This window comes from Penaeus monodon, chromosome 18 (assembly GCF_015228065.2).
Source record: "Penaeus monodon isolate SGIC_2016 chromosome 18, NSTDA_Pmon_1, whole genome shotgun sequence".
Taxonomy (NCBI): Eukaryota; Metazoa; Arthropoda; class Malacostraca; order Decapoda; family Penaeidae; genus Penaeus; species Penaeus monodon.
This window is the reverse complement of record NC_051403.1, coordinates 17,685,619-17,698,657: the sequence shown is the minus strand read 5'-3', so window position 1 is coordinate 17,698,657 and position 13,039 is coordinate 17,685,619. Positions and strand designations below refer to the sequence as shown.

The window sequence follows — 13,039 nt, the reverse complement described above, 5'->3', positions numbered from 1 at the left end:
TAAGAAAGTAATAATGAAAAACACATGAGTATGATAATGATTATTTAATCACATGTACAGTAGTTACATTTGAGTAATTGGAGCTTCAGTTAAAAAAAGAACATGAAAAATAATCATCATGTGAATATACATAAAAAACGTCATATGGAAATTTACAATAAAAAATCAATCACTGTATATAAATATCATCGTGAACCACAGAGGCAAATAAATTCAAAACGGGAAAATAAACATTGTCGTTACATTTCTTGAACTTATCATTTCTAACTTTTAATACATTGTCCTCAGTCAACTAAAGGTTTCAAAGCTAACTGCTCAAGTACCGTAGCTTCTATATATACAATTTACTGAAGAGGTGTAGGCTTAGCAGGAACCTTTGAAACCGCTTGTCATGATCAAATAAAAAGTCGACTTCACAGACATGAAGCTATGACATTATATATATATATATATATATATATATATATATATATATATATATATATATATATATATATATATATATATATCCCCTCTAAGGACAGTCCTCACTTCTTTTTTAAAAAATCATTAATCTTGAGGGATGTCTAATAATAAGTTCAAGAAAAGACGGTGGATAGAGTCAATATTATAGACTAATATCAAGGTCCTCCTTGAGGCGGAGAAGCGGCAAGGAGACGAGCCAGAAGAGCTACGAGCAGGGAGCCAATCGCAGAACCCCCACAGGTCTTCCTTGAAGCGTTCAAGGTGGAGCTGGGTTGGGAGGGAGGGGTGGAGGAAGGGGCATCCGGTAGGCTGCGAGAGATGGCTCCCCTTGACGGGTGGTGTTGCAGAGGGCAAGAGAAGGGCTGGTTGCAAAGGAGGTGAGAGGGGAGGAGAGGTATGTGGGGTAGGAAGGAGCGAGTCGAGTGGGGGTTGCGATGAAGCCCATTCTCCACGCTGGCTCTTGAAGACTCTCCCGGTTACTGCGACAATGTATAACCCAAAGGCTTCTTGTGGTCTGGGATGTACAGTGTCTTCAGTACGCAGAGTCATGCATGCACATACGCATACACACACATAAACATAAACATGTACACATACGTTTGTCTTCGCATTCACTTAGATCAATTAAATGGTATTCGTCAGTTATGTACACATCATCAGCCAACCAATATGGCTGGCGGAAATGGGATGTTATTCCCATTCAAACTTCAATTTAAAAAAAAGTTAGTAATTAACACATGTCGGACACTGTACAGACGGATGTACTGTGGACCTTGATGAGAGTGTGGAGGAGGGAGGAGAGGAAGTGATAAAATTAAAGAACAGAGAAAGACCGAGGATGGGATACATAAAATGGTCCTGAGGAGAATTTCAAAACTAAGAGAAAAAAGGCATCATCTCAACCGTACCACACATGTACCACGCCTGCGTCTACATTCACAGCAAGGCTCCGAAAATTTACATTTTAAAATATCTGATGAGAAGAATAAAAAATAAAATAAAACAATGAGAGTACCTGTACAAAATTGTGACGAGATCAGTGACTTTGAGCCGACAAACCTTAGTGTCATTCTTCACAAGACTCATTTTCCTATTTACAACACGCAGAAAATAATATCCGCTGAGTACTACCGTTCGGCTCAGAATAGCTGATAGGGTCACCGACATACAGACGCATTATATAAAATCCTAAACGTGTGTTTGGAGAGCAGCGGGGGGTGGGGGAGAATAGAGTGATGGGGCGGGGGGAGGTGGGAGAAGGGAACTCAGTATCATGATGCAACAATTTATATTCCATTAATAAAGGAAGGGGTGTATTCCTTAAGCACCTATACCCACATGCAAGTTCTTTCTGGTTCAAGTCAGTTTAATTTTCTGCGGGAAAATTAGACAGACGAGAAGTTAATAGCGAGAATAATAACATGTATATTTATATATTTGCTCTTCTCTTTTTTTTTTACTTCCGCTTCTTTTTTTCGAGTGATCAGAATATTTTTTTAAAAAGAAGTCCGGATAAGAACCCCCGAGCGAGAGTAAGGTCACAGAGAATCTGACAATAAAACAAAAGGCTTCGGGAAACCTGTCTCGAAACACCGCTCGAGACTAAACGAATCGGCGAACGTCCTCTTGAAAATGGCATTCTTCTTATTTATTCTTCTATATTCTTTTTAATAATTATTCCTTCTTGCATGACCTTACTTGACCTCTAGTCCCACTCCCCCACGTACATGGCACGCGGATGGGGCGGGGGTGGGGGGAGGTAACCCCGGTTTGGGAGTGGCAGCCGACCGTAAATGTGGGAGTAGGCAGACTCGGTGAAGTCAGAGTCTGTAAAAGGAGGAAAAACGAAAAAAATACGTGTTAGAAATTCATGAAGATTCTGGGAAAATAACTGGGTATGGGACTTTTCTATTTTATTATTATTATTATTATTATTATTATTATTATTATTATTTCTTTTTGTTATGTGTAACATTATCTTAGTCATTATAGTCTCTAGTTCTACATCTGACAAAGGGGTTGCGGAAAATAGCTGTTCTTTACAGGGCTTTTTACAGACTTAAAATTTCTTTGTCACTTTGCTAACAATCCTAACCTTACTTTTTTCCACATCTATACTAATTTGCCTCTACAAGAACAGTGAAGGTGACAAAACAACAATACACTCCTACAAATAATACAACAACAACAAAGAAAATACATCGATCATATACAGGATGGTGGTGAAGGAGATACAGAATCTACCCACCACACCCTCATCATGCGCATGCCAACCCTCACCTACAAGTCATGCAGTTTCATGACGCCCGTAGTAGTCACCATGCATCTATAATAATATACTCTACGTGACTCTACTTTCTCAGAATCTACAGCAAGGTCTACATAAGCACAAAGAAAAGAGTGACAGGAGAAACGAAAGAATCGTAGTGTTTGTTACTGCATGCATAACAGGGGGTCATTAAGAAGAAGGGGAAATAAACAGAAAAGTAAAATCTATCTCATAAAGGTATGTATATGCATATATATGATATATATATATATATATATATATATATATATATGACGTACATATACATAGCCCCTCTTAAAGTTTACAAGGAATTTCTGTTCACACTTGTTTTCCTGTCTACTTTACACAAAGAACGTCCCAAGGCTGACAGGAGTCGAGCTACCATGCACGGGTACCTCCATGCCTTCAACAGTAAGAATAACATCCCTTCCATCATTTGCCAAAATCAATAAGCCTACATGTATGTACATACATTTCCTAAAGGCCAGCTTCTCTATTTACTTGATTTTCTGAAGGAGGCAGTAATAATAGGAAATACCATAAAAGCTGATTTCTTCTCCCATTTAGTTATCATTTCTCTATAATGCATTGGGCGAAGGGAGAAGGGGATACTATGATTTTTCTTGTTTCATTATTTCACTTAAAACACAAGGGATTAAATTGTGGAGTGGAAGGGCTACGAGGGAATACATTCAGCCTGCAGTACACCATTTAACTATTCCACAAAATAAACTTTTTATTTAATTTTTTTCCCCCACGGTCAGCTCTGACAGCTTGGTGGGGGTAGACACTTTATCTTGAATTCTTCAACAATCTTTGATATTGGGTTTCCGGTACAGATTCTTCTGACATGATATATTTAGTACCTCAGACTGACCAGAACATAGCTCTTAAAAACACTTTTTTTTTAATTCGTGTAGAGGGAGGGGGCAGGGTGTTGGTACATAAGTAAACAGAATATCCATACTGCAAATACAGTCTCATCACCGTGCCTATATATACGTATACAAGTGTGTATATATATAGGATGGAAGGACCTTACCTAGAACAGAGCAAAGGTTGGTGCCCTTCTTACACGCTTCCACTGATTTTTTTTGATTTAGTCACACTTCATGAGTCCCAGTACGATTCCCATTCAGTTTCTAGGAAAGAGCGGAAGGTTTCGTTAAAAAAAGGAATAACGAACTTCATTTTTTTTTCAAATTTCGTTCAACTGGTCCACAGTGTCGCGTCGTCATGGTCGTTGAACAAGCGGTCTGTTGATTAGGTGGTTCTCAACATAACAAGTCGGTCAGCTGTTCGTTTTTATGATCTTTCTAATCTTGTTTTCATCCTTTATTCATCTTCTTCTGCTCTCTCTTGGAGTTCTTGGATTATTTGGTCTACTGTCGTCTTTTGGCTTCGGGATATGTGGTCCGTGAGTCCATGGGAAGGGGGGAGGGGGGTAGCTATGATATGGGCTCGCCTTGTTGTGTTCTATGGTTTTATAATAGAGTGGAAATTGTATATGCACGCATAAATATATAAATATACACACATGCATATATAAATATATATGTAAAATTATATATATATATATATATATATATATATATATATATATATATATATATATATATATATATATATATATATATATATATATATAAAATATACATACAAATATATATACACATACATACATATATATATACATATATATAACATATACGATATTACATATACATACATACATACCTAAACGTCTCATACGGTGTGATACAAAAATAGGTTCATACCATATGATAGGCTATTTAAGCATTTATTCACACATCTATGCTTGTTCTAGTTCTTCACATTTGCTATATTTCTATCACTTGATTTTATCCTTACATTCCTTAGACAATAATCTGTATTGCGATTATGTACTAAGATCAACAAGAAACAGTCCTTTTATGTTCAGTCACGCGTAAAGCATAGCTGGGAACACAGAAATACGTACGTACGTACGTACATCACATACATACATACATACATACATACATACACACAAACACACACACACACACACACACACACACACACACACACACACACACACACACACACACACACACACACACACACACACACACACACACACACACACACACACACACACACACACACACAAAATACATACATACATACATATATAACATTCGAGGTCATCGGCTAGTGAAGTGTTACTAGTGTAGAGCTTTAAAAGTCTATGATTAATAGTTATGGAAAATGTTGATTAATAGTTATTATAATTTTTAAAAAGTCAAGCAGTGAGAGACCTAGATGTGAAATCTATTATGAGTCTTTGTGTGCGTGTGTGTTCGTGTTCGTGTTCGTGTGCGTGTGTGTTCGTGTGCGTGTGCGTGTGTGATTTCATGCTTTAAATGCAATTACATTTACGCCTAAGTGTATATTTATGACACTTCTGTATGCATGTGGGAGTGAAAATATTAAAAGGATCGAAATACGACCGTCTGTATATGCGTATGTATGCATGTATGTACGTATATATACCTATACAAGTGTCTTCTATATAATTATAGTCACATACAAGTTGAAAAAAGTTAGCATACAATACAGGGGCTTTCACCTATCATAACTAACAAAGTAAATAGTTTGTCTAACAAAGGATGGGACAGAGGCAAAGGAGAAATATGCAAATAATAGGAATAATAATAATAATAATAATAATAATAATAATAATAATAATAATAATAATAACGCATAAATAAATAAATAAAATAAATAAATATATTTGGTCATTATAAGTCCATAGCGTCATCGCATGCAAACATAGTCATTTGAAAGATTAAACATTAAAATTCTACAAGAAAGGAAGAACTGGCAACTCTAAAACTGCTAAGTGCCAATGCGTGCTTTAAAAAAAAGTCCTAATTCATGCTAGCATTGATTTTGCTTGAGGAAATGCTTTTATTCCATTAGGAATCAAGAGGACATGCACAGGTTGACTCATGGTTAATTCCTGGCACTTTTTTTTGTACTTTAAGAAACACATGTCATGGATACTCTATTATTTTGCATTTCCAACATTCCTAAGAATAAAATAAAATCAACGTTCGCTAAGAAAAAAATATATATATCACGTGAAAACGCATTAACAATGAAAACATATAAGAAAACTAATGAAAAAAGGGTGATAGAACAAACTTAAAAGAGACATTATGACTGACATTCTTAACGGTTGTCACGTGATAATCTCCCTCCAAGACTTCCTTATATCATGAATAACAGCGTGAAAAAACACACTAATATCTTCCATGACGTCATCACACATTGAACAAAATAAATAATACAATAGTAGTGGCAGAAGAAAGACATGGATAAATATAAATAAAGATTTTAAGCCTAAACTTCTCTAAAACTCACCATTTCTTCCAGGCAAAGTAGGTACCCACGAGCAGGGGTTGCGTTCTAGTCTGTGAATATTTTGCACTTGGTTGTGTTGCAAAAGAGCTAGAAGAGACAAAAAGAGAAAAAAATACACATGCTTAGAAAAGGGTGTAGAGCGGGAGAGAATAACTGGGTGCTGGTGCATAAGCGCCGTGCTTTCATTTACATTTCCCGTTTTCTTTTTAAATTACCTGTTTTTTCTTCTTAATTTTCTCTTTTTTTAAGCCCCGACACATTTGTTTTTTTTATGAGCTTCTACGTGTACCAACCCATTACCCATAAAACACTAGTATATAGAGAGACAACCCTCTTTCAGATCTTGTGAGGAATTGGGAATTTAATTATGATTCGGACACCGTGAGTGTAGAATTTTTAAACTTTGAACATACTTTTCATTTTTTGCCTTCAAAAAGTTTACATAAAAACTCACGGTGTCCGCATTCTGTTATGTGTAAAGGTTTTGTGCGCTTGTATCGTACATGTCATAAAATCACACATTAATTCTAAAACCCGTGTGCCTAAAATAAGAATTATATATTTTTAATTAGTTCAAATTTTCATAATTAGATTCAAAGAGCACTTAAAGCAAATATCTAAGCAAATATTACAGTATATGCGTTTTTTTTTATTGTGTTACATGTTTTCTGCATTAATCCGAACGACACACAAACCTTTACACACTGAAAACCTTACAATACAATAAAATGTGTAGAATGCATCAAAGAACGACATAATAATATCTAACTACAATCCATTTCGTTAAATCTTTCTCCCTTTGACGAATAAAAAGAAATGGATCTTATGTCGTCCTTGTGACACACTCACTCACTGGAATGACCTACACAGGAGGTGAAAGGCGTTTTAAATATACATTCTCAGACATTTAGAATGCTGTATGTTTCACTCTTTGTGATTTTTGGATGACGTTTCATGCTATAAACACTCAAAATAGAAGTTTGATATCTGTCTTTTTTTTCATTACAGATTTTTTTTTATAAATATATATTTTTTTGTGTAAGGCATTCTCAGAGAGCAGCATTATCTACCGTGATGTACAGTACTAAGCCATTAAGCATAACGTGATAAAAAGTGATGTGCATTCTACACTAAACACAGCAAGGGTACATCGAGGCACAAGCACACAGCAGCCATAATGCACTTATTGCAGTGAAAGATAAAAAAAATTAACTCTTAAATTTTTCTTGGGACACACAAAACACAAATGAAAATACACTCCAAAAATTAACACGCAAAATGGCTGGTATGCATTTCTTAAAAGAGATATAAACGACTTTAAGGAAAACAGGTTTGTTGTTTTTTTGGTAGTGTTTGGGAGGCTCTGTGAATGTGCAGGTGACAGCTGTCATGCAGTCATGAAGTCATGCAGTCCAGGGGGCAAGGCAACCACAAGGACCCGCAAAGTCCGCTCACCAAAGTCATTTTTAATAAGCCATGAGAAAAAAAATCTTCAGTATCCCCTCTTTGTCAAGCTAAATGAAAAAGCGAGAGTTGGTCGGAATATGGAAATAGAGAGATATTTTTTTTTAGCTTAACGTTTACTTAACTGTCATTACTTTTGGAAATTCGCTCGTCTGTTGCAGTTGTCATGATCACCAGAAAGAAAGCAGGAAAGGCGGAGCGGGAGGAGGCGGAGGGGAAAAAAAAGAGAAGATAAATACAAGAAATGATAGAGGAAGCCGAGTTCTTCCTCCATGTTTCTTTATCCTCCTTTTTTATCACATATATTTATAATTTTCCTCCTCGCTACCCCAGCCTCTAGAACAAAAAGGAGAAGGTCCTTCCGAAGAAAAGAAAACTTCTTTAGTACCATAGACTACCTGGAAGAAGAAAAATAATAACAATAATAATAATCATCATCATCTGCAGTCGCCATAACGAAGCAAAATTAGTGTCTGTGTCTGTCCCTTTCTTCCCCCCAGAAATGTCATAGGAAAAAATGTTAGTAGAAGTCTCTCTATCTCCTTCCAGGCAGGCAGTCTCATCTCCTTATCTCTTATCATCTCTCATCTTCCTTATCTCTTAAACCGTCCATCCTGTGATCGGGGAAATGGTCTCGGTCTTACCGTGTCTCTCCGTCAAGTGGTGCCGATGGGCGTCTTAAGGTCTCGCTGTGCACCTTCCAAGGAGTAGGATGCAGGGGGGGGAGTGGAGGTGGTCTGACTGTCGTGGGAAGTGGTGGTTGGGGCCGGAGGGGGAAGGGGAGTCAGGGTGGTAAGGGGGAAGGAGGGCTAGAGGGAGGGGGAGTGGGGAGGAGGGGGAAGGGTGGTTGGGAAATTGGGCAAAACAGGTACATGATGAATTAGATTTTGCAAATGCAGAAACAGGTGGAATGAAGTGGAGCTGCAGTGAGATGATAACCACAAATGAGTTCGTTTGGTCGTCTAGAGGATACTAGCTTGAGTGGAATACTAAAGGAGAAGGAGAGAGAGGGAAAAGAGAGAGATAGAGGAGGAGGGAGGGGGGGAAGAGAGAGAGAGAGAGAGAGAGAGAGAGAGAGAGAGAGAGAGAGAGAGAGAGAGGAGAGAGAGAGAGAGAGAGAGAAGAAGGAGAGAAGAAGAGAGAGAGGAAGAGAGAGAGGGAGACAGAGACAGAGAGACAGAAGAGAGAGAGACAGAAGAGAGAGAGAGAGAGAGAGAGAGAGAGAGAGAGAGAGAGAGAGAGAGAGAGAGAGAGAGAGAGAGAGAGAGAAGAGAGAGAGAGAATAGACAGACAAGCAGAAATGAAAGGAGAAGCAAAGGGGACTCTATACCATGCATCCCGTCAGTAGGCACTGAATGACAACCTCTAAAAATATTACGACTGTGCAAATAAGACAAACAAGAAAAAAAAAACTAATAACTAAACCCCTGTCCCCTGGAAGACTATTGAAAAGACTTCCTCTACTCGCTCTCATAGGCATCTGGGCTGACGTCTCCCCCGGCAGGGTTGACGAAGGCAGGGAGGGACATGGGAGACTGTGACAGGTGGGGCAGTGCCGGCTTGGGGAGCCATCGCGGCAGGGGGGAGGGTCCCGACAGTGCCAGGTGAGAGGAGGGAGAAGAGGGCAGAGACGAAGGGGAAGACAGGGTGTAGAGGTAAGTTCGTCGGTCGTGGTACAAGTCTTGCTGGCGTCGTTGTTGTTGTTGTTGGTGGTGTTGATGGTCTTGTAGGCGACGAGGAGATTGGTGGCGACGGTGGTGGTGGTGGTGATGGTGATGGAAGCCGTGGCGGTGAGTGAGCAGATGCTGCGTGTGGGGAGAGAAAGAGGGCGAGGAGGAATACAAGGGCTCTCCTCCAGCGTGTGCGAGAGGAGGCAAAGTGGCCGTGGCGGAAGGGGAGGAGGAGGAGATATGAGGGGAAGAAAGAGTAGCGAAGGAAGAGGAAGGAGTGTCGATGGCGGTGGCGGGGAAGGGAGAGGAGGAGGAGGAGGAGGTCTTACCCATGCCCGAGTCGAAGCTCCGAGTGTGCCACATGGGGTGGGCAGGAACGGGGGGTGGGTACTGGGCACGAACCACATCCTGCTTATCCTTCGACTTCGGCTTGGCAAAGTTGGGGATGCGGGCTCTCAAACCGCAGTAGTATGGGTCGTCTGCGGAGGGAAAACGAGTGATAATGAGGGCTGCTTAACATCACCATTCTGTGGGGGAAAAGGGGGAGATCTAGCGGCCTTTATTAATATTTCGCGGAAAAAGAGAAAGAACTGCTGGTATTTATTATCATTATTTTGTTATCACTATCAGTAATATTACTTATCCTGTGGATTAAGAAGAATTAGAATTTCAATCATTATAAATGCTATTACTATGGCTGTGGAAAAAAGATGGAGAATTAGGGTTATTACTTATTACTAAATGAGATCAATAAAAATACCTTCAACTTCAATAAGTAATTCCCTCGACTTAGAAATATAAACCTAACAAAAACAAGAGGAAGACATCACGGGTGAGGGAAGGTGTGTGTGTGTGGATGGGGAGGGGGGTGGGGGGTGGGGGATCGAGAATAGGGCGGTTTACCTTGAACAAAGTGAAATGATGATGTGGGGGGGGAGGTGAAGGTACCGTACAATATGAATAATTTAATGATGTTCGTGTGTGAACCGGAAGGCAGGCGAAAAGGGAAAGGGTAAAGGAGTAGGGGGGAGGGGAATGGCGTGAGGAGAGACACTATGGGATGCTAAAAATAAGCTGAAATAAGCATATGCAAATTAAGACTCACAGTCTGTTCGTACTTAACCAATTAATGCCCATTGTCCTGTCAGATCGATTGAAAAATGGACATATATTCTTCTGTTGACTTTATCGTTTTGGACCATAAAGAATGGATAATGGGTAAATAATACATTGATGGGTTTACGTAATAATAATCATAATGGTAACAATCATATGGTTCCTAATATTTTCTGAAATTAATCCGAACTTAGCAAATGCAAATAATTCAAACCGAAATTTTGTGAATGAATGTAATTTAGAATGCAACAGACATGTCGCATTATCATACCAATGGTAAAGCATGTTAACTGAGCGTATACGATATGCACGACAATCCGTTACAAAGTCTTAAATGAAAATATATATATATATTTTTTAATTGGCAGGACAATTGAAGGAAAAGATGCTTGACATTGCTATTTCACTTTCATTGACAAAAAAAAATTCAAAGGAAAGATGCTTAATTTTTTTATCTTACTTTCACTGGAATCGTTTTTTTTGCTTAATTTTGTATCTCACATCCACAGTAGCCTTCAGGAAGAAAGAGGTGACGTAATACGATGATAACGACAATGTATTACAACAATGTATTACAACAATGTATTAGTGTTACACCAGTCTGTTATAATAAATCCTCTAATAGTAAGAGACGCTACATCACCTAACGCTCTTGAATGCCTTTAAATAACATCTGAGACAATTTGTTAACAGAGGAAACCTCCCACTTTAAAATCTCTCACAATAAACTCCATCATCAACAACAACCAATCTTCCATTAAATAACACAGAAAAAATACTCCCCCCCCCCAAATGAATTTCCTCTCATCCTTCTCTTAACATACACCTCACCCATACGACTAGAAAGACCGTAAAGAGCGACAGAAGACAAACACTCCTGCCCTTCCGCTGCGTGAGGCCCAGGAGGCTACACGTACCATACTTGCGGTCCTGGGATCTGTTGTTGTTGTTGTTGTTATTGTTGCGAGACTGCAGCTTGCGGAAGGCGTTCTCATCCAGGGCGTCGGACTGGAAGAAAAACATTAGATTATTATCTTTTGAAGAGATTATGGGATTATTATTTTTTTGAAGAGATTGTTAGATTATTATTTTTGAGATTACTAGATTATTTATGTTATATTATTAGTTTTTGAAGAGCTTGTTTGATTATTATATTTATAGCAGATGTGAATTAGGAAGGTAAAACTAGAGTTATAAAAGAAATTGTTCAGTATTTACTTAAGTTAATAATAATCTCAAAATCAATTTCATACACTGCAAATATACATCTAGAAGAGAATGAATGAGGAATAAAGATAAATTAACTAAACCAAAATGATATATCCGAACAACAACAATATATAGCAATCGAACTTTAAACATAATAAATATTCAGTTCCTTAAGTAGTGCCCCCTTAAAAAGAACCTGAAGGAGGAAAACCACAACAGAAAACAAGAGGTCGCGAGCCACACACGCCATTTTCAGGACTTTTTCTCACCTTGCCGTTGGGTCGAGGTCCAGGGACGGGGTGATTGGGGGAGTCCCTTGGGGGTAACTTTGGAGGTTTGTCCTTGCCAGCTCGGTCCTTGCCTGAGGATCCTGAGGAAGCACCGGATCCTCCTGCCACGCTGTAGGGATCTTCGTCTGGGATGGGGATGCGCGGGCGATTCCTGATATTTGGCAGGACCCTCACTGTGGGAGAAAATGTTGGCTTTACGCTTTTGTTTTGCAGTCATTATTTTGGAATTCTTGGTCTTAGGTATTTGTTACATGCCCCAATCCACCTCCCACACCCCTTTCCTTCCCCACACCCTCCCCAACCCCTTTTCCCCACACATCGCCAATCCCCCTTTCTACCTACCCCCCATCCCTCCCCACAACCCCAGCCCCCACCCCTACACTCACCCGGAGGCAGCTTGGACTTGAGCATGTCCATGGCGACGATGTTGATGATCATGACCCAGATCGGGCAGTCCAAGATGTCCTGCTCATTCTTAACAAAGGCGATGAGGCACACGCACTGGGTCTCGAGCTTGGAACGGTCCGGGTACTGGCGGCGCATCTCGCGTTTCACGTTCTGCTGGAATTTGTTCATGTCGAAAAGCTGTTGGGAGAGAAGGGGAGGAAATGGTGAGGTTAGGCTGATGGAATGCGGATTGTGGTGATTGGTGGGGGTGGCGTGATCTGGTGTGGTATGGCGGTATTGTTGCTAATAATCATAATAATGCCAATGATGAAAATAATAATAATAATCACAATAACGATAATCACCAACGTTAAACGCAACCATAACACAAAACATCAACAACTACCCATTAAAATACCAAAACAATCTATCCTCCACCCCCTCATTAACAACCTAATCACTCAACAAGACAACAGGTCCTCACCATAACAGGCTTTTCGTTCTCCAAGCCGAGGTTAGGCAGCCTCAGAATGTCGTTACTGATAGCGTTATCGTCACTGGTCATTTTCACGTAGACACCTGCCTTGGACACGCGCTTGATGAGGATGTTGCCTTGGTCGTCCATCTTCACTTTCACGCCCTGGGGATGGAAGGAGGGAGGTGAGAATGGGGGTACAAGGAGGGAGGGAGGGAGGGTGAGAATGGGGAAAGGGATGTAAGGAGGGAAGGGGAGAATGGAG

General features: G+C 39.6%; 1 protein-coding gene across 5 annotated transcripts in view; it reads right to left on the bottom strand.

Annotated features, from left to right (window-relative positions):
* Positions 1-1,905: 1,905 nt before the first annotated feature.
* The window catches only part of LOC119584300, a 103,865-nt gene continuing 92,731 nt past the window's right edge, over positions 1,906-13,039 (bottom strand). For 2 of the 5 annotated variants that reach the window (XM_037932836.1, XM_037932834.1), the window contains 7 exons: positions 12,784-12,939; positions 12,299-12,497; positions 11,892-12,085; positions 11,331-11,421; positions 9,627-9,776; positions 6,164-6,250; positions 1,906-2,292 (listed from right to left, as the gene is read on the bottom strand). In XM_037932836.1, coding sequence (XP_037788764.1) covers positions 2,171-2,292; positions 6,164-6,250; positions 9,627-9,776; positions 11,331-11,421; positions 11,892-12,085; positions 12,299-12,497; positions 12,784-12,939 — 999 coding nt within the window. In that variant the 3' untranslated portion in view covers positions 1,906-2,170. Of the gene's footprint in view, positions 2,293-3,797; positions 3,898-6,163; positions 6,251-9,626; positions 9,777-11,330; positions 11,422-11,891; positions 12,086-12,298; positions 12,498-12,783; positions 12,940-13,039 lie in introns of all 5 variants that reach the window. The other 3 variants (XM_037932837.1, XM_037932835.1, XR_005229794.1) reach the window with 2 other exon arrangements.